We start from the raw sequence: 23,150 nt of genomic DNA on the forward strand, positions 1-23,150 counted from the left end.
ACTCACATCTCCCTAGGGATGTCCGCAATAGGCGACGTATTGTCTGCTCCTGTTGAGCAGGTCGATTAAGAGGACCCTGTGCGGCCTTACAGGTGTAGAAGTGGCCACCGGGGTGCGTTTTAGTGAGGTAGTTAGTCCTACAGCTCCTTATGGGTCTTTTATTCCTGAGAAAAAAAGTTTACACCCTCGGTGAGAGTATAAAAAATGATTGTATTCACGATACTAGGTTTACTGACCTCAAGAAATATTAAAATCGACAGCCTGCTTATGGTTAGCAGCAGAGATAGTCCTCTCGAGCTTGGGGTCCCAGACGACGATGTCTGCGTCGCTGTTGACGGCGATGCGCCCCTTCTGCGGCCAGATGTTGAAGATCTTGGCTGCGTTCGAGCTAGTTACTGCTACGAAGCGGCATGGGTCCATGATTCCTGAGAAAAGAGGTTTAATGTTAGGTCTTATGATTCCGAGAATCTTAAGATTAATTATTGTGAACCAGAATGGCCTCACACAAACATAGGGTTTACGAAAGAGATAAGAAAAATCAATAAATGGCCCTTTAGGATTGAGCTAGATCCTTGAATTTGACTCCTCAAGCGGTCCTGGACGCCTTTTGGCTTTTAGTGTATAGGAACTTCACCGGCGCCGATTGCTTACCATCAAGAGATCATTCCAATCATCGATTTAGTACATTCGAGTTTGCCTTTCAGAGGGCTGAACGCGGTTTCGTTTCGATTTCGTTAAACGTAAAACAACTCATACTCGTACTAAGTATTACAGTCTGCTTTGCATTTACTAGTATATATCATAAAAAATACTGCAAGAAAGTTTATTAAATGATATAACATTTTTGAAAGGAAAGTTTAATACCGTATTGTGCACCTCTGCCTACCCCTTCGTGGATAAAAGGCGTGACGTTGTGTTGGAAAGGTTTTTAAATTTTTGTTTTTTTGTGTTTAAATTTATTAATCTATTTCGCTATATCTCACCAGTATTGACAGCCTTCTGCCAGAGGATGGCCATGCGGTCCTCGACGCCGTTGACCCCGTTGGGTATCTTGGCGAAGTTGTCCTTGCCCAGCTGTTTGTCCTTCTCGTGGAACGTGCAGTTGTCGCTGCCTATTAGCTGCAGGTGGTCACTGCGAGGAAAAGGGTTTATTTATAAAATATGATAAAAAGCGTGCGTCTGCAGGATTTTGTGGAGGGTCGAGAGTGAATTAACAATTTTATACTACACACACATGATACATATCACGTATAAACACAAAATTACATTGGGAATCGAACCCGCGACACGTTGCACTGCCATCGATTGCTGAGTCATTTCTCAACCGTGCAATTCGAAGTTTTGGCAGTTTGTTTTGGGTAATTACTACACTTTTGAAACACAACTACTTTTGAATAAAGTAACGATGGACAATTCAATTTGCTCGTTCTTGGAAGTTCGAAACTAATAATTGGAACGAGTACCTGCTCGTTCGACTGACGGACAATTCAATTTGACGTTTCAAATCTTCCTAATTAAGGATTAATTGAAACAACCCTTTGATTTTGATACAAATCACCCAAAAACATTTTTTGTTAAGCACTTATAAGCATTTGTTTCATATAATTTCATGTGGTAGAAGGTCCTTTAATATTTTAATGTCTAGACAAGTAAATGAAGTATTATATACTTACTCAGCCAAGGCCTCGCACATGGCCTGCGGCGTGCTGGGGTCGGGCCGCAGCGGCGGGGACAGTACGTGTGCCGCCGCGTGGCGGAAACAGGCGTTGCCGTAGTGGGAACCTAGGACATTGAAGATAGAAGAAACAATGTAACCAAGAATTGTATTGTAAATCTGATTAAAAAAGAGTAACCTATGGAGTTTCTTGCTCCTTCTTCTCCATAGGAATCTGCAGTTGGTAAAACGAGCAAATAGCTTCACTAGCTAGGACTGACCGACAGACAGACGTTATTAATATTATTATATTTGCTTTGACGTTCAAAAGTGCCTTCCTGGTCTATTTGAAATAAATGATTTTGACTTTTGAGCTGTTATTAATGTAATAAAAATGTCGTCGCCGTCAGCAAGTCGTCTGTTTATCATGAAGTGGGAACCTGTGACATTCAATATATGTGTTATTAGTGTAATAAAAATGGATAGTAAGTCGTCTGTTTTTCATGAAGCTATAAGAACCGGTGAATAATGATTCTTCTTTGCTTCCTTAAAGTTGTTAAACACAAATACATTAATTTATGAAGCTATAATAATCACGTTGATTACAAGTCTATGCATTTTTAATAAATAGTATGGTCTGGAACTATTTTTCTAACAACTGTTCTTTGATAGGAAACTGTTTCTTGCTCTACATAGTATAATTCTCGCACTTGTGGAAACTATGTAATTGTATGCCTATTTAAAACTCAACGGATTTCTGATGCAACTATCTGTATCCAATAGGATTGTAAGTTTTCCGAAGAAAATAAAATAAAAAATAAATAAAAATAATAAATAAACAAAATTTCGTTGATACCCATTAAAATTCACTCGGGGCGTCGCTAAGGGTCCAGTAATAGAATGGACCTATTTTCATGTACACTCAACGAGTTCACTAGGGTAACATATGAGGTTGTGGTACATAATGAGTCAATATAATTTGTAAATATTATTTAAGTATTAGGATGCCTACAATGTTGACCAGTTTATTTTATGTTCATAGCAGACTATTTGACGTTTTGGTTTATTTTACCGGCGCTGTCGCTTGAAAGATGTTATACTGCATTTATCGTATTAGGTGTGCCTGTAATGATAGATGTAAAGTTAGGATAAATAAATAAATATAATATTAAGTTAAATGAGTGGTACCATCGGTTCCGACGGTGGCGGCGAGAGTCTCCCCGATGAGCGCGTGTCGCTGGCGGGAGCGGGCCAGCTGCAGCGCGCGCACCGCGCTCTTTGACATCATGTGCACGATGTACAGCGGGGCTCCCGCCTGGACATACCAAGGAATTATCACAACGATTTAGACATACATTGTAATATAAAATAAAGATACCTTAAAATCAGTCTGGTACCAAAGAGCTACTGAATTCTGGTATAAAACCAACTCATTGATGAATATAAAAAAAGTATTTTTAAATTAAATTGCTATAATTTAGTAATGATGAGTATGTAACTATTATATAAAAAGTCAACGGAAATTATTATAAAGTCAGTTAAAAACGGGCAACGAATCATCATCTAGAAGTCTGTGAGTGCTATAAAGTTAAATTTTAAGTGTGGTACAGCCTTGCTTCAGCACGAATAGGCCGGCTTGAACGGAGTTATACCACGGCTTCACAGAAAACCGTCGTGAAACAACGCTTTTGTTGTGTTTCGTTGTGTGTGTGAGGTTACCGGAAGCCCAATGGATAATTGAGCTTACTAATCTTTTCAATCCCTGATTCCCCAACAACTCTTAAATTCCTACCCCCAAAAGGCCGACAACGCATTTGTTACGCCTCTGGTGTTTCGGATGTCCATGAACGGCGGCGATTGCTACCATCAGGTGATCCGTCAAAGAAAAAAACCATAAAAGAAAAGAAATATCTACATTTTATTAAGTCCATATTTGAAGATTAAACCACATGAGATGCACGCTCAATCTCTAAAAGGTAACTCATTTCTCACTTCTCTGGTATTGCCGTTGCATATGGACGGCACCAATTACTTACCATGAGGCAATCCGTCTGCTCGTTTGTGGTCACAAAATCACATACCTGGTTAGCAATAACACAGGCCCGGTTGACAGCCTCGGCCTCCACCTCCTCATCCCTGGACAGCTGGTGGCCCTCAGGTCCTGTCACTCCCTTAGCCAACAACTTCTCCGTGTTGCGAGCTATTATGTGACCGTTCTCTGCGTGCACCTGAAATTATAAAGGGGAATATTATTGTTTTATTGTCACTTAGCTATAATCCTTAAGTTGATTGTCAATAAAGGTGTCTTACTATCAATAATAGTATCTAACCATTAAATATCATGGATTTCCCGCAGCATTACAGTATCACACTAATACATATTATTAATGTGAAAATTTGTTTGTTTGGATATTTTTTCCGTCAATAACGGTGAAACTACTGAACGGATTTGATAAAAAATTATATACAGACTGTAATTTAATTTAAGAAAATTGGTATATGTGATAATTTGGGTGATAAGATACTTTTTATCCTAAGGGAACCCGAGCGAAGCCGTTGGAAGAAGCTGGTATTAAATAACTTCGCTGACTATACCTATTATGATGTGATTTTATTTAAAAACAAAAAAAAAGTGCTCTCCGACCATATACAAAAATACCGATACATCTGATGCTGTAAAAACAAATATTAATGGATTGCTATTCCTGCTGTCACGAAAGGACCTCTGCCTAACTTCTGTTACCATAACAGCCGTAAAATTACCTCACAAAGCAATGACATCACAATCCCCATTCAGTAGTACACCAAAATAAAATTATCTTCTCAACATGGGTAGCCAACCATTACGTTATGGAATCGAACCTATTGTCTTATAGATTAGTATGCGGGACTCGTATACTGGGCTGTTTTGTTAAATGCAATCTTAATGTATAAGGTATATACAATTAGTCATCGTGTCTGTATTTATCACATCAACAGTCTATAAGTGGTCACTGCTGACCAAAGGCCTCTTCCCGCACGGAGAAGGTTTGAGCATTAATCGCCATGCTTGCTCAATGCGGGTTGGCAATTTCAAACTTATAATTAGAAATTATAACGTGGCCGTTCCAACCTTCACCGGTTGACAGTGGTGTCTAAATAATGTTAGAAAGTATGTATAAGAAAAATAGGGAATCGAATCCGCTACACGTTGCGCGGTAGCCACCGAACCAACCGTGCAGTCAAATTGGTATTCTACAGCACAAGAAAGAAAATCTTGATTTATATGTCTACTAAAATAATCACATTAATTTATTTGCAAAGTCACAATTTTTACCCCTGAAGGGGCAGGCAGTGTTGCACACTAAGGCACGTAATGGCGCTATACAATGTACACCCACTTTTCAGACTGCATGCTACTACTGAGAAATATTAAAAAAAAAACCGAAAAACAAACCCAGTAATACTTTGCCCAACCCGGGAGTCGACCGACACTTGCGACCACTCGACCAACGAGGTAGTCAATCACATTAATACAATTTTCAATTTACCTGAGGCAAAGCCTTCAGTTCAGCACAGGTCTCCATAGCGCAGTACAGATCATAGTCATCCAGCATCCACGCATCCTTGTATGCCATGAACATCTTGAAGGAGTTCACGCCGTACTGCTCCGACACCAGCTGTTGCATCTCCTTCTTCACCGCTGGAGACCACCACGTCACACCCACGTGAAGACCGTAGTCACAGCATACCTTGAAAACGATTATAAATGATATTTCATGTTGCACATAGGCGTAGCCAGGTTTTAGTTTCTTATAGGGTTTTCAAGAAAGTCGACCCATGAAATGTGTGACTCAGTAAAAAAAACACCAAACTTCCTTCATACGTTGAACGAAAACGAAACAAGAGCATGTAATAAACAGATTATGATAGGCTAGTGCATAGAGACCTTTGCCAAACAGGGGATATACTATGCTACCTAGAAAAATAACGCTCTGTAATGTCTAGGTAGGCCTACTCTTTTCAACGGGGGGGGAAGTTTGAACCCCCAAAACCCCCCCTGGCTACGCCTATGATTTTGCAAATAGGTTACAATGTAATTAATTATATTACACGTCAATCTCTTAAATAACTAGATGAGGCCGATGAAGGGTTTTATATTATTATATCTTTTATTCTCATAAGGTTTTCTAAAGAGCCGTTAGTACAAGTTTGGATAGAGCAAGTGCCCTTAGGATTCGTTCGACGTATAGAAAACACGTGCTATGGGCTCAGGAGGTATTCCTTCTCGTTAATAAATTGTGTGGTCTATTGACATCGGGAAATATCAAATAGAACATCCTGAGTTCTTAGTATTCAATATTATTATTTTTGCAAAACAAAATTAATCCATTCACAGTTTTATTAATAACTGTCAACCTATTTAGGCGTAAAGGCGTATTTACAATAATAAAACCAGTATGGTGAAGACTGTTACCTTGCCATCAGCCTTCTCCCTCCAGTTATTGTAAGCCTCCAACAGAGACTGTCCTTTCTGCGGCAGAACGAAGTCAACTGGAAAGTAAAATGAAGAATTGTTTACATTTAACGTTATTTTTATATCATCGCTTGATGATTAGTGATTAGAGGGCTTAGTACAATTTTGTTTTACGTTTAACGAGATCGAAACAAAAGCGCGTTCGGCACTCTGATTGTAGCCAATCATACTAATCATCCAACGTCGAACGCGTTCTCGTTCCGTTTTCATTCAACGTACAGTAAACTTGTACTAAGCGTACATGTGTTACCGATCTTTCACGGGCTTTTATTTTGTTTAAGGCCACTCGTAGTTACAAAACTTTGCTGATAACTACTTAGTCGGATCATACTCTTTGGGCTCCGATAATTTCACCTAAAAGGCGACAATACTCGCAACTCTTCAATTGCAATACTTGTCTGATAACTACTTAGTCGAATAAATGCTTTTTGGGCTCCAATAAATTCACCTACACGGCGTCAATGCAACGCAACTCCTCAAATACAATAATTAAAAAAAATCAAGTCTAATAGATACTTACTGACACAAGTAGTGCCTCCCGCCACTGCAGCCCTGGTACCCTTGTAGAAATCATCAGCGCACTTGGCTCCCATCATCTCCAGCTCGAAGTGGGTGTGGGGATCGATACCACCAGGCATCACCAGCTTGCCGGTAGCATCGATAGTCCTAGTGCCTCCAGGAATGATGAGGTTACGGCCCACTTGCCTGGAAAAGAAAGAAAACATAGATAAGTATAGGTCGAGTAGAATTTTTTGATATTTTTAATAATAGCAGTCCTCTGTTGGACTAACAGCTCTTTCTAAAGACCTAAGGTTACCCGTGCGCATACGGCCTATCGCGTTCTGCGCGTTCTTCAAAGAGCCATCAGACCACCAACAATGGGGCTGGGCCGACCCGCAGCTGTGCTTAGCATATCGCAATAGATAAAAGATTTGGTTTTATCAGAGAGCGCTGGGGCTTGATCTGTTAAGTGTATAGTCTCTTAGTCGGTTTTATTAACACCCACGGAGAGAATATAGGTTTCTTAAGGGTCGACAAACCGCATGTAATGCCCCAAGTGTGACAAGAGTTCATAGGCCCATTTACCATCAGGTGGGCCGTGAGCTTTCTTGCCATCATCGTGGTATAAGAAAAAAGAATAGGGGTGATGAATGTATTCGAGCCATTATCACAATAATATTTGCTAGAAAATGAAGCCAGCCATATAAACTATAATAGCAATTGTGATTGCTTGGAATAGGCGTATTAGTAAGACTATATGATGACGATACGATTTTATCTATTATGCATCTTAATTTTAATGGCGATGATGTCAGTAGTTTATTGTCATAATTTTTCTTGTACGTGAGTATATCTACTATTGGGTTTTAAGACGCAAGATTTCAGAAACAGTTGTATTTGAGAAGAAATTTGTCACGCGATTCGAAGAACTCCTCCGTTTCGAAGTCGATAAAGTCAGAGTCAACATTTTTTTTTTTTTAAAAACGTTGCCCCACACTAGGATTTTCTCCTGTGTCGTGGGTGCGTTTACAAACATACAAGTTCACATACACATGACACCCAGACCCGAAACAACAATTTGTGGATCACACAAAGAGTTGCTCCGTGCGGGAATCGAACCCGCTACTCGTTGCGCGGCAGCCAGTTGCCCAGCCACCGCACCAACCGTGCAGTCAATTATGTATTTCAAATAGACCGGGAAGGCATTTTTGAACGTTAAAGCAAATACATATTACAATATTAAAAAAAAAAACAAGTTGTCTGTCTGTCGGTCAGACTTCTAGTGAAGTTATTTGCTCGTTCCAAACTATGGAGAAAAATTAACAAGAAAATAAAAAATGTGGACCAGAAATAAGATTCGTACGAAACTGCTAACTGAACAAATACTATTTAAACATCATTAAAAACAGGTATACGCAATATTTTTTCACCATAGTATGAAAAAAAGGCGCCATTTTTTTTCTATAACATGCAACAACCAGCAACAGGCCCTAAATGAGAATGCATCTAGCTGACTCACGCAACAGATTTTAACCGTTTAAATTATTACTATTGGTTAACAATGCAATCTAATTTATTTAGTTAACTATATTGCGTTGAATAAGGTTAAGATTCTATTGACCCGATATTTTAAATTGATGCGGGAAGCGTTTAGTTTATTAATTTTGATATTTTTAAATAGATGGGTGTTAAATGAGTTGGGTGTCTAATGTTTATTGAATTGGGAGTGTTTGGGTGGTCTTGTAGTTAAAACGTAACATATTTTTAGATTCAAATAGATCTGATAGTAAGGAACCTTTTATTCGTATAGCGGGTTTGATTCCCGCACGGAACAACTATTTGTGTGATCCACAAATTGTTGTTTCTAGTCTGGGCGTCATGTACATGTGAACTTCGTATGTTTGTAAACGCATCCACGACACAGGAGATAATCCTAGTGTAGGACAACGTTAAAAAAATTGGTTAGTAATTATGACCAACGAACCCAAACCAAACAACTGCTTTGGGGCCAATAAGGCAATTAAGAAAACTAGCATTGCTGACATATAACATTAACATTAACCAATGCATTGAATCTTAAGACAGAATTACACATATACCTAATATTCTCTACGTGTAAAAAATAAACGTTTCCGACAAATAACAAACCCATTATAAATAGCAAAAAAGAAAAAAAACCTAATTATAATTCCCTACCACACTTCAGAACAAAACCATTGCTACAAAGTAAATAAATCAAGTATGTATATATGTATGTCTGTATGTAAATAAAATGTTATATAACAAATTAAGATGGTGCCACCCAATACGGTGTTGCGGATGTCAGCTCGTTACCGCATTAGTAGCTTCCTGTATGCGCACACGCATTCGAATGTAGTCAACGGAACGCGTCTACGTTCGCAATTCAAACGTTTGAATTTGACACTTCCTTAACGGCTTTCATCTTTTTTTTTTTAATGATGATGATCGCTGTTGTTGGTCTTTTTTATTTTTATTTTTTTTACTTGTAATAGTATTGGAAATCTTGTTAATTGATACTGTTGTCGAAATAAATAACCAATTGACAGGCTTACGACATTAATCGACCATTTAATCGTCTATTTTGACGGCTAACTGTTTTATTATTCTGATAAGGTTTTCGTGTGTAGTAAACGCATAACTTGCGTAATATATATGTATTAAACCTATACAGGAAGCATTTATACAAAATATATATCTATTTCTTAAACCTTTTTTGGAGATTAAAATATAGGATGTAAATGGAACGCTTTCAAATGCCGCAAACAAGTGAGTTCATGCAATATTAGTTGCAGTCTACTCGAAGACTGATGTTGCATAAATAATAGGAAACGAAAAAAATATTAAAGTTATTAAAACAATCTTTGTAGCGTTTTTCGGGAGTGTTCAGTTTATATGCGTTGTATTACAACAAAATGTTCATTAAAAAAACAAAAGCATTAGTTTCTTTGTATAGGTTGCAAAGTTTTATTACTCCATTCTTTTTTTAATAAGAATCCTTTTAAAAAGATTTTAACTGTTATTATGGTTCTAAAGAAGCCCCTTTCTGTACAAATGAGATTTAATTAATGAAATGGGGTGAGGATGAAAAATGACTACCTGCCAGTATCGCTGTGTGGCCAAGTTAAAATACTATCGAGACAAATTCAATTTCACGGATCATTAGTCGAGAATCGAGAATAGGTTTAGATAAATAACTATTTTTGGTGGCAAACACATCTTTTGCTTTTGACAAGATTGCATTTATGCCAAAAAATAATGTGTTTTCTTCCCTTAAATAGGTCTAGGAAATATGTATTAGCGTAAAATTAAATTTAAATAAAATTTGTGCTTTCAGATTCTTCTTGTCCGTGTAACGAGGTAAAAAGTAAAACCATTGAATGTTTAAGTTCGATTCTCGGTTTAAGCAAAATACTTATAAGGGTGTTACAACACCCATCGATCAATAATCGATCGATATCATCGATAAAAGTGTAAACAACAGATTTTTATGTTATATGTTTTTATAAATTTAGCCCACTATAGGTAATCGCACGCTATAAACTATTATTCCATGACACAAAAACATTTCTATTACACCAATCTCATACAATACACTGTCATTAACCACTTAGGCACAAGAAACATTACTTTTACCATACACACAGACAAACTATCATACAATTTTGTATAAAGATCTACTTCACACGGGAAAATCGCCATATTTTTTTATTCCATCGCAATTAAAAACACTTTCATTCCTATTGTTATGATGACACTCAATCTTATTCTTAAAACGATAAGGTATAAAATTGAATGTAGATGGTAAAGTCTGAAAATACAGTCAGATAGCAATCGTCAGATATGAAATCACTGGAAGGTATTTGTTTGAGTTAACGTAACGTCTGGCACAGTTACATGTTTACAAAATATTGCAACCAATGACGTAAGAGTGTCCTAAGATGCGTATGCGCCGCCCAGACGGAGAAATTGAGGTGTCAACAAATATTATTTGTGTTTGGTATTGTGAAGTCTTCCTTGCAAATCTTTGTTTGTTGAAGCGATTTCGCGTCTGTGTACTGTGGTTTCAGACGAAATCTTGTGTTTGTTTTAGTATTTTTTGCATTTGGTTGAGTAGCTTTGTAGTGGTTTTTATTTTATTTATTGTATATGTGTATATGTATTTTAAAATAGGTATTAAGACTGTTAAACGCTTTTGTTATGACATTTATTTTTATGATATGCCAATTTGACTTCTTTCCCTGCACTTTTCTTAAGTGTCCTTAATCTTTATTTATTTTTCGAATGTGAAGTGGGATTCAGTAATTTTTGAGATTTTTGGTTGTGTATTTTGGAACCGTACCTACCCTTTACGTTGAACGAAAAGGAATCTGCAGCGTGTTAGGCGATCTGATTGGTTGGTTCATTCGCACCGGCTAATCAAAGCGCCGAACCCGCTCCCGTTTCGATCTCGTTCAACGTAAACTCGTACTAAGGGTACTGATAATATTTCAAGATAAGACTTTACATGCTTTTTGAATAATAAAGTTAAATTAAGATCGTAACAAAATAATAGCGACAAACGCAAACGGACATCAGGAAAGTCACTTTATTTTTAGTCCTATCATTCTATTACAACAGGGTTCATTGTGGACAGTTTCCCTTTAACAAATATATCTTCAAACATACATCAGTTCGTGGTTCGCCGGATAGCGGCAATTTAACCAATGAATTATTTAAACTTCTCTGCCCATCTCCCTGTAAACGCTTGTATAACTACAACAGTGGAGTTCAACACCCCTTCAATGTGACTAGTTAAATGTGAGGATGCTGGCCAATTTTTATCCCGGGGTGTCCCTAAAGTTGGTAGACATTGATTTGCATATTAATTATTACGTTGCTGTTGAATATGAGCATGGCTTGAAACTAATCGAGTTCCTCAACAAACAGTTACGTGAGTAAGCTGATAACATAATTATTAATTAAGTATGTCTCACGAAAGTTATAATAAAAATATTTGCATTTTATTTGACCCACTTTTAGCCCCACAGGTTTAAAGCCTTATTTAAACAAGTAAAGAAGTCCATTAATTATTCTAGTCCAGTGGATGACCATTATGGACATTAACACACAATCTCAATAACAACTAAACTTGTCCTCCACCTATATTGGTTTGTCTTAGTCTCTGTGTGACTAGAAATGGCCCAAAAGAAACAAACTAAACGTACTTCTCCGAAAATCAGCACCTATGCTACTCAAGGATCAAACTCAAGTGCCGCTCGGCAATCATACCTAACTACTATCACTTACTGTCATACTCAGAGACATTTAATGATTACTAAAAGTTTTCTTTAATAACGATTTTGTTTTGAAAACAATTGCTAAGGACTGGGTTAAGTAACCATTAAATGACTCTGAATGCGGTTAGCCAACAAAGTAGTTACTCAAACTAATGTATTAATTACGTTGCCAAGTTGAAGATCAAGGATTGCCAAGTATGCAAATGCCAAGGATGCACGTTAATTGCATCCTAATGATTGAGTGTTGTCAGTAAGAATGATTAATTGTTTTGTACTTAACGGGCTAATTAGTCTAGTGTTTGCACTTTGCAAGCGTGTAGCTACGGATTGTGGAGATCTTCAGTTTTAATCCTGGATCAGACGGAGGTTTTGCGGATTTTGATTTCGAAAATCGCTTTAGTATAACGGGTATTAAATGTGACAATAGTTATGTAGAACTGAGATTCTGTTGAAGTGTGGGAGAGCCATGCTTCGGCACGAATAGGCTGGCTCGACCGGAGTGATACCACGGCCTCACAGAAAACTGACTTGAAATAACGCTTGCGTTATTTCATTGTATGAGTAAGGTATCCGGAGGCCCAATTACCACCCTTTCCAATCATTTTCGAAAGACTGGGAAGGGTTTCCCGATTCCCCAACAAGCCTTAAATTCCTAACCTCCAGAAGGCCGGCAAACGCACTTGTAACGCCTCTGGTGCTTCGGGTAGTCCATGGACGGCAGAGCAGAAAACGAGCAGATGTGAGCTATCGAGCTCACCATCAGCTGATCCATCTGCTCGTTTACCGGTTTATTCCATAAAAACTCCTAAAATAGATCACTACCACATTTAGAAACCATATACCAAATTAACAATATTGATTACATTAACCTTGTGCTAAATCGAAGTAACCTGTTGACTTACTTAGCTTAGTTACTAGTGCGAAAGGATCAATCAACTGACAGTTAGACACACCTTCAACTAAATAGAAGTTTAGTACGCGTAACTGCGACCTAATTAGTGTTAATGTGATTAGCTGGAATTAAATTGGTCGTGTTTGGGAGCGGCGTTTGTGATATGACATACTGTTAAATTGGATGGGGTCGTGAAATATTGGTGTTTCGGTATATAAGTTATATGTTTTGTGGGGTATTATTTGCGTGTGCTGTTGTTAGGGTCCTAAGCTTGTTAGATTAGATCACAGATGGGGCCCAGTAGGGCTGATGCCTTATCCGGAGCTGCGGACTACCTAGCGGGTTTACCGGGGCTCCGGCTTGAAAAGCAGGAGTAGGAACGGGGTGATTTTTAGTCAGTAAGATTCTGATACTCCTTCTCGCTTCGCTCAACGCGGGAGAAGGCTATGGATGTTTTTCCAGCCTTAAAAAAAAGGCTTGTTAGATAATGCACTTGGAAAGTGATTCTCGTATTTATTATAAATTCTAAGTTGCAATAAAGAAACATGGATGGATGGAAAGATCCGATCCGAAGCACGAACCCAGAGTTTAACGACATTTGTAATCAAATAAAAAATCTGAAGACGAAAATACGATTAGAAACGAAAATAACGCATTTATTAGATCTTTAGATTAATACTGCATAGAAAAGGTTACTGACCCCTGTTTCTGGCGGTTTCCAGACAAAATACCAAGTTCATTGCATCGTGCAGACATGGAAACACCCTATAATAAATCTAACTCCCGCCACAGAATGCCATGGGGTTTGGGATGACGTCACAAGCCAGACGGACCAAATTATATTCACCCCATGAATTAGTCATGCTTTTGTTGTAAAAAGACTGAAATAAAATAAGGTATTTTTTTAAGACGTCGTTGACGTATCGTATTGAGAAAGCGTGGTTTTGTCACATATGTCTAAACAACATGTACGCCTCACTCAGCTGACGGCTGTCTGTCAATTCTTCTTAGACATAGCTACGGGGAAATGGGTAGACATAAAGATGCTTTTCCACCAGTGATGAGCTATTTAGTTATGCTACGTAGGTGTAATAGTTAAGCTGTGAAACTATGTGACCATTTCCACCGATACTAAGCTAGTTATGTAGCTGAGCGAGGAAGATGCGCAGTTCAAGTATGCGATGTATCGATAGTAGGGAAGCCATCCATTGCACGCATCTTTCCATATAAAAAACATAGCATAGCTGAGTCCGTTTCTACCAGTGCTAAGCTACGTGTACCAATGAACATGATGGGTCAAAGCCGAGCATAGCACATCTCTCTTTAACGTAAACAAAGATCTTCAACCCGCTTGCCAAGCCGGGAGATTATGATATACTTTCTTGTATGGATGAGTCCAATATTTCAACCGTGGATTGTCACGGTCTGTTGATATCTTGTTATACTTTCCGAAGTACCGAGGTCGACCATAGGAATTCTTCAAAAGCAAAAATCATTTTGTCGATATCCCATAAAGGGCTGAGGCACGTGCGCACACGACGTTCACATAAATTAACTAGCACCAATAATATGCCTTCCAAAAGCGAAGACGTTGATAGTCAACTGTCATTCTTCAAATCTAATGACAAATGACGAATCATCAACAAGCGTTTGAGTTGTATACTGCCATTGATGAGTGACGTCCCCATAGTGTTTCCGATGATGGATGCGCGCCCGCATGTGCCCTTAACTCCCTATTATAACCAATAGATGGCGTTGCATACGTGCTTATAGATAAATATAGATGATAAATAGATTTGAGTGGGATGTTCGAAAGTGTGTGTGAATTGGTTTGGTAGTGTTGATGTGTTTAGTGGTTTTGGGAGTGGTTGTTGAGTGTGTGGTCCTTAGTTGAAATTACTATGTATATCGGGCATGGTATGTAGTAACTCATATAATTAAAATAGGTAGTAGTATTTTTGGAGTATGAATACAAGAACCAACCTGTCCTACCTGTCCGGGTTTACCGGGTTTACCGGGGGTAAACCCGGTAAAACTCCGGCTCGACAAGCAGGAGTAGATACAGGGTGGTTTTTAGTCAGTAAGTGTCTGACACTACCTTCTGCCTCGCCCAAAGCGGGAGAAGTCTTTGGATGATTTTCCCCCTCAAAAAAGTCTCTAATAGTTGCTAAAAAAGGAATTTTGCAATCGTAAAATTAGCCAAACTAACCAAATAAAATACGGCAACTATTCTAGACTTCCTACACCGAATGACTAAATGACTCTCAATTAGTTGTTGAATTTTTTAATTACACCCAGTTAGGTACCCTGCAATCTTCCATTTGACCTGCCTATTTTGTCTAGGTGAAGGCTAGACATTACCTAGGATGAATAGAGCATATTTCTTAGTTCAAATTGATTGATTACTACCTTACTTGGTGTTTAACAATCTAGTTAAATACAGTTTTCATTCAGTATTTATGATCGATATAAAATAGTATGTTTATACATGTAATTTACGATATTGGATAAAAACTGTGTTTATAGTTAGTTGATGATAGATAAACATTGGCTAGAAGTGTCTGTCTATTATTTAGTGCGAACAAATAATATAATTGGATGACATCACAAATCCCACAAACGACGACGAAGTTTACACGCGAATTAACATGGATAGAACTACTGTTGGTCTGAAAACCCGCCAGGCATGATCACCTTGCCTTTCCTGTAGATGTTCCTTTTATTAGAGAACTATATTCTCTGTTCCCAAAACTAAAAGACTGCTCTTCGTAACTGTCACAATCTCCACGCTTAGCAGGTGGGTTGGAAATCACAGTCAAAAATATTTCAGGTTTATCGTATACCATATTTTCAAGTATAGTCCCATACTCAAGATGGATTCCTAGCAAAAGCGTCTAGACTAACTAAAATTCTAGACTGACAAAAAGATTTATAGTCGTCTATTGCAGACACATTAAAAACCACAAACTTTTAAGTAGTTTCAAGGACTAGTCCGCATCGTAAATACTGCAGTTTGCAGTCGATTCTGCAGTAGCAATGCAGGTTTTGACAAAAACATGGATGCGATGAATCACCAAACTTGGCAACGATATTGGTAATACTAGGAGCATTATCCGACAATGTGCAACATTAACACTGCCAAATTTTTTCATTAGTAGATATTAGCAACTGTTTTATATTTGTTTTTGAAGTGCATTGAACCGTCTGATTCTATATTTAGGTTGCGTGTGAGGTTATGAAAATTAAGAAAATGTGGTGTTGTCTTCATTTGAAGTTTGCATTGAATATCTCAATTAATCTTAAGATCTTTTTTGTATAGGACAACCATAATGAAAAAGTTAACGTTTAGAATTGGCAAACCTATTACTTTAAAAAATTGAAACTTAATGCTACTCAGAAATTCGGAATCAATTCTTTTTTTTTAAAGATTTTTACAATGGATTTTTTTCTCCTTTACGTTTCATAAATGCCTTATTTAGTATTCATTGAAATAAATGCTTTGACTTTGACTTAGCGAAAATTATAATGGCATCGATCTGGATACATCTTAGTTACAAGTCGAACCTTTTTTTTTTTTTTTTTTTTTTTTTTTTTTACATTTAATGGGTCGACGTTTGACCGCTATCTCACCTGATGGTAAGTGATGATGCGGCCTACGGTGGAGCACGTCTGCCCATAAGCAACCTATTCACTCGGGCCTTGAAGACACCCAGGTTATACCCATCAGGGAACACAGACTCCGGCAAGGAGTTCCACTCCCTAGCAGTTCGCACAAGGAAGCTTGAAGCGAAACGCTTCGTGCGAGTGGGTGGGATATCTACCATGAAGCGGTGACGCCTCGCCGATTGTCTTGTGGTTCGATGATGAAAAAAAACGATGTTCGATGATGAAAACTTGCATCCATTGGACCACCGGGCACACTATTAACAACTTCATAACCATTTACAAAGAAACTTCAAAATTTCTCAACACATCAACATCTAAAATAAGTTTGTGCATTCAATTAGAACATCAATGTGAAGTTCTGGATGCATTTCTTTTTAACTATGTCATGTTTATGTTTATACGGACAGACAGACAGACAGATTGGTCGTGTGTGCAGGGACTGATTAAAAGCTATTACAAAACAAACAATCTAAATGCATTGTAAATGTCTATAAATAATGTATGAGCTGCTGTTTACGGAATAGGAATTATCTAGTTGGATGTCGGTTTATTTATAAACTCTCTATATACCGTATGGGGAGACTCCTTATAAGTTAATTTAAACCACATATTTTTTATCATCTTGGCTGACAATATATGTGAAATAAGCGCAGTAGTTAAGACATAAAGCGCATTTTCTCTATGAGCTAATTTAAACACTCTTTACAAATACGACATTATAACAGCCGCGTATGTCTGTAACATTCCTAGACAACCTACAACGTTACAGATCTTCTGTGGTCGAGGAACATGGAGCTGTTCACATAGAATTTAATACTGCCTAGATTAATTTAATTATTTATTTTGTTAGAACATTTTTTTTTTGAATTTTCGGTTTTCGTTGAAATATTTAGTTATATTATGCTTCTGTGGACGAGTACTACTTGTAGTTTCATTTAAGTCGTATGAGTGATCTCCATACTGTATATAGATTTATGATCATAAAGCACCTCCCTACAGTTTTATTGTCAACTACATTTATTACGGAATTCTCTTTGATGTAGCATAACTAAATGTAACAAGTGTAACCGCTTCTGGGTTTGATTCTCGGATCGTAACTTTAGATCATGTCTTTCATTCTCTGAAGTACGAAGATGAGCTGTGATTTCGTTGTTTGTCTTTTAAACCTTTAAACAAATCAGATTTGCAATATCTAGCACAGTAATAGTTAGTTTCCATGGCTGGTACGAATGGACCAACCTATCAGAACGCCGAAAACACTCTCGTTTCGATTTCGTTCAACGTAAAGTTAGTAAGAGTTTGCTCATACTAAGAGTACAGGGCTGTATCAATCTTTGATTTTTAATGGGCTTTCCACAGAAATTTTACTTAGGCAACATTTCACTAACGCATAACTTCCTGTATTAATTAAATTATTACTTATATTTTATGATTCGTGTGTCGTAAACTATGTGCTATTCTGGATATCGAATAGTTTCTATGAAATTGTTTCTTTGTGTTTTGAAAGATTACAGCGAATTACTTCGTTTTAATGGGAGGTGGTTTGTCGATAAGTGTGGTCGTAGTCTTAAGTTGTTTTATAAGCGTATTTGGCTTTTTGACCATTTATTTTTGTCGTTCAGAATTTGTTTTAATTAATATTATTATGGTAAAGGAAACAAACGATGAATGATTTAATTTAGTGTATTTTGAAACAACAAGAGGACAAAAAACGTGAACTAATTGGGTGTTAACTGCGATAATAATCTATTTTAATAGATATTACTAAACTTGAAAAACGAATTAGGTCATTATTTTTAATTTCAATAATTAAAACCATGACATTAAGAAAAAACATCACTGTTCCGTGATAAAAAACCACTAAAAACAGAGTCAAATTATTTTCAAGATCAATATTTTTTGCAAGATATGATACCTATAAATCAACAAAAGACATAATCATCAACAGCATATTAATGGCCACTGCTGACCAAAGCTTCTTCTCACACGGAGAAGGTTTGATCATTAATCACCACGCTTACTCAATGCGGGACTAATAAAATAACAGTCTAACTACAACTCTATGCCAACTCTTCGAATGTTGTTTTTTTTTTTGAAGGGGAAAATTCATCCAATATCTTCTCCCGCTTTGAACGGCGCGAAAGGGAGTGTCAAGTTTACTAACTAAAATCAACACCGTTCTTATTCCTGCTTTCCGAGCCGGAGCCCCGCTAAACCCGCTAGGTAGTCCACAGCTTCGGATCAGACATCAGCCCTTCTGAACTCTTCAAATGTTATGAGCACAAAATTCTACACACAATTCCATATAATATGTGGTAAATACTACAACCCCTTATCGTAACATAACCGAAACTTTAACCTTGAAATTTCTACAACTAAACATCTATTACTTGTGCGTGAGTATATTTTCTCAAATTGTACGTAATAATGGTAAGAGTCACGCAACCGTTAGTCACGAGAAAGATTGACATGTTCCGAAAACCGATCAAACTGCCGTACTTCAGGAAGTCAGTATATTTATATAATTTTACGAGCTATCGAGTCGCTTATTTAGGTCAGATCGTAATCGCTTTTCTTTGGAGAAATGTCGAAAAGTGCGTGGGTATTATCTGTATGCAGATTACTTGCCGATCGATGTTTTGGTTTGATCTTTTCCGATGGGTTTATATAATTACTATGTAAGTAGATGAAGTACTTTTGCGGTGCCTAACAGGGCCCATAGTAAGGACATATATACTGTATAAAATTGTAGACCACACTGTACACTATGGATGAATTAAAGTGATTTGATTTGATAAATCTTGCATTATAATTTCTGATATAGTTTAATTTTGATAATATTGTATTTGGTAGTATGTATGTGTAACGTTAAAGCTGCTTGTCCCATGAAATATTAGATAAATCTTTGAAAAATCTTGGTTGGTCCAAATATTGATCCCTTAGGAACACCTCACTTTATTAAGCGTAAAAAGAAGGTCGCTCTTATTAGCTGTCACACACAGGTGGTGGACATTTCACTATGCCGGAATAAGTGATTCAACGAGGAATGATTGATGGAAACAAATAATATATGTAATATAAAATTTCTTTGTGGATTACATTAACGAAAACTAGAGAATAGAGTGACGAAAAAATAAGAAGTGGAGAGACAAGGTCATTCTGAACAAGAAAGACGTCTAAATTTCACAAAGGAAGACGAAAAAGAGATTAGTTAGGTAAGAAATAAATCTAAAATAAATCAAAGAACTATAAACTCAGTACCAAACCGAATATGGTTTTAATCATCTGCGATGCAGATGCGTGATACCGAGATCGAGCTATTAGATGTTAATCTAAGCGTAACTGACGTACAGAATTATCCCAATTTACCGCTTGAGTAGTCATAATGAACTCTTCATTATGTAATCTTTGCGTTTACAAAGATACTTCTTTACACATGGGAGCATCGACGTTCGACATCGTCAGATGTTCTGGACGAAGATTAAAAAGTAACTAGGTATATAAAATACGCATTTGATCTGATGTTTGATTAGTTAGGTTTTAGGGAGCCAGCTCAGAAGAAAACAAACTAAACAAAAGAAAATTTAGAATCCAACAACCAATCGTTTAATTGACACGTTAAAGAAACAATTAACAGACATTTTTAAAATTGGAACTATCAAAACAAAATTAAGAAAATAATGGCACCAAAGTCGCCATTATTAAAATTAAAATTGAAAAGAGAACAATACAGAATAACGGCTCTTTATAAACTCGCTTTCAATGCAAGTAGGTCCCGCGTTGCGTGGAAGAACCCGCGGTAACCTTACTAATTGGAGCGCTCAGGTGTTTGACCCAACACTATTGTATGCAGCTCGATTCTGGTTGACACACTAGAGGGCTTTGTCGAAATTCGCATTTGTAATCGTATTTTCTTTATTTATTTACTGATAGTTAACATAGGTCTGCTTAGCAGGTTACACTTAGAAGATTGCAAGACTTTGCGGTTGCAAATCATTATATCTCACTCGATACTCAATACTTTATTGCATGCCATAATGTGGACCCTGTCCGGCACAGCAAATCTGTGGCGTTTTAAAAATGTCTGTATGTGGTCACATAAATCACATACAAAGGACTGGATACAATATAAACAGGATTATTTTCAGCATTTGCTGTTATTATTCAAGATCTTTTAATTAAAACACCAAATAACAAACGTTCTCATCGTAAACGTGGGTGGGACTCGTCGTAAAACTGGCAAAAATTCCTACATTTATATCCTACACCCACTTTGGGGAAACACAAGCCAAAGTTACAAAACCTAATGATTTTTATATCATTTGTTATGTATTTCCCTAAAGACATACAAAAACGAACTGGACCAACAGTGTGTCCACGGCCCAAGAATTTTGCAAACGCCTAACTAAGTACCAATATATTCACTCAATGCATTTTCTAACGCAATAAAAACATCACGTGACTTAATACGTAACATGTTTCATTAACCTGTTTGTTTTCATCGTCACTTTATATTGTTTTTGTTTTTAAAATTGTTTTCTCATTATTGTTTCCAGTATGATTCGCATGTGAATTCAAACAACTCGACTCAATATGATGATAATCTCTTTGATGTTTTTGTCTTCTCTGAGTTGTGTGTTTAGTTCTTCTCTGAGGGATTATAAGATCGGTGAGGATTACGATTCTACGTGATACTGAGATAATTACAAGCTCCTTCTTGAGGTGCATAAGATAACTACAGAGGCAAAGTGGCGTGTATGTGTTCTTTAATGAAAATGTTTTTTAAAAACCACAAAACAAGGATTGGCCGCATAAAGCTTTAAACAGAGAGGAGTGGTAGTAGTGTAGAGAGGCCTTTGCCCTGCAATGGGACGATCATGGCTGAAATTCAATTTAATCTAAAAAACGAGCATGGTCTTTCAGATTTAGATCGAAATAATGATTCCGTCAGTAATAAAGCTTACGATTTTATAATTATAACACAAACACTGTGATGTCTGGAAGCGTGAGACTAATTTAGCATTATAATTATAAATAAAAATCTCTCATACAGCAGAAAATTTTCTTTGAAATAAAACTGGGTTGAAATGGAAACTTGACGGTTATGCAGATGATCTCAGATTCCCCGATAGTCTCTTGCAACTCGTGTTAATGCCACTTAACCCACTAAGAACCGTGCCCAAGTGTTTAAGAGATGAGAACTAGATTAATTTAAAAACTAGGTCCCCTGCTATCCTATTTTAGTTTTGCATGACTAAGAGCAATGCGGTTTTGGATGATTCCCATAAGTACCGTAACAAACGATCTAAATATTTTGTGCGATAAGATTTTCTTTAGCTAAAGATAATTTTGGGCAAGTTTTTTTTTATTGATATTATTTGTTCACTAACTAGCTGACCCGGCAAACTACTTTTTACTAAGCTTTAAACCTTCTCTGGACTTCTACAAATAATTCAAGACCAACATTTATTTTGCTAAATCGGTCTAGCCGTTCTCAAGTTTTAGCGAGACTAACGAACAGACATTCATTTTTATATATAAGAAGAAGATTATCACCATTCAGTCTTAATTATGGTTTATGTTGCCTTTCAAAACCAAAAAAAGTATTAGGTACCTATAGTTTAGTAGGTACTTTTAGGCCTCTGTCTATTGGTCTCAATTATGACACAGAAAAGTCACGGAGTTTTCTTCCCAATGACAATTTTGTCACAACTGTTTTGAAGAAACTTCCGCTTGTACAAGTCATAACATCAGTAATCAGCCAAAGCAAAAACGGCACAGTGCAATACACACAATCTTACTTAGTTACGTTATTTATCTATGAGATAGAAGATAGGAATCCGTAAAGAAAGATCATAATAGAATTACAGGAAATTATTTTCTTGTACCATTTTTTGTGGACAGGGAATAAAATGTTTTCTGCAGCGCTGTGCAGTGGCGGAGTATTGTTTACCCATAGCGAATGTGTAAGTGTATCTACTATAACTGTTAGTGACCTGCTTTTTAACACAGCTATATGTTATGTGGGTGGGATTGTGTATACGCTATGCAAAACCAGTATAAACTGACCTTTGGATATGCAGAAGGATTGTACAAAGCGAGATCATGGTAAACTGGTTTTGTATAGCTTCATGTGTAACTGTGTGTGCATCCGTATGTGTTGTGTGAACTCGTCAACCAACCCACGTTGTCTGAGGTCGAGTGTGGTCGAGTGGAAAATGGAAACTTTTAATCTATTTTTGGTATTCTGTAACTGTCTTCGAGTGGGTAAACAATGGATCGTTCAATTTTCTTTACTTATTCTGTTACTTACATCAATTATGTGTTTATCGATCACCTTTATGTTTTGGTTTTCTATTGAGTTTACTTGTTTTATCATTAGAACTTAAGACGGGATATTTACCATGTTGCAAGCGCCATGATCACGGGTAAACTGGAGTATATGCGGATTATTATTTGTTTTGATCCTTTCTGATTTCCTTACTTGAGTTTACTATGAAATAGACATCATCTTTTCATGATTTGAAAATAGCATTACAGAACTATTTGACGACAAAGTTTGTATTGAATAAAACACTAAACAAAATAGTCTACAATTTCTGAACAAAAAAAATCTTCCATAGA

General features: G+C 36.9%; 1 protein-coding gene across 3 annotated transcripts in view; it reads right to left on the reverse strand.

Annotated features, from left to right (window-relative positions):
• Positions 1-237: 237 nt before the first annotated feature.
• The window catches only part of LOC126911597 (dihydropyrimidinase), a 58,638-nt gene continuing 35,725 nt past the window's right edge, over positions 238-23,150 (reverse strand). For all 3 annotated transcript variants that reach the window (XM_050699517.1, XM_050699518.1, XM_050699516.1), the window contains exons 3-10: positions 6,691-6,875; positions 6,111-6,187; positions 5,185-5,385; positions 3,736-3,882; positions 2,843-2,969; positions 1,674-1,782; positions 984-1,132; positions 238-425 (exon numbers count right to left, since the gene is read on the reverse strand). In XM_050699517.1, the coding sequence (XP_050555474.1) occupies positions 238-425; positions 984-1,132; positions 1,674-1,782; positions 2,843-2,969; positions 3,736-3,882; positions 5,185-5,385; positions 6,111-6,187; positions 6,691-6,875 (1,183 nt within the window). The remainder of the gene's footprint in view (positions 426-983; positions 1,133-1,673; positions 1,783-2,842; positions 2,970-3,735; positions 3,883-5,184; positions 5,386-6,110; positions 6,188-6,690; positions 6,876-23,150) is intronic.

This window comes from Spodoptera frugiperda, chromosome 16 (genome assembly GCF_023101765.2).
Source record: "Spodoptera frugiperda isolate SF20-4 chromosome 16, AGI-APGP_CSIRO_Sfru_2.0, whole genome shotgun sequence".
Lineage (NCBI taxonomy): Eukaryota > Metazoa > Arthropoda > Insecta > Lepidoptera > Noctuidae > Spodoptera > Spodoptera frugiperda.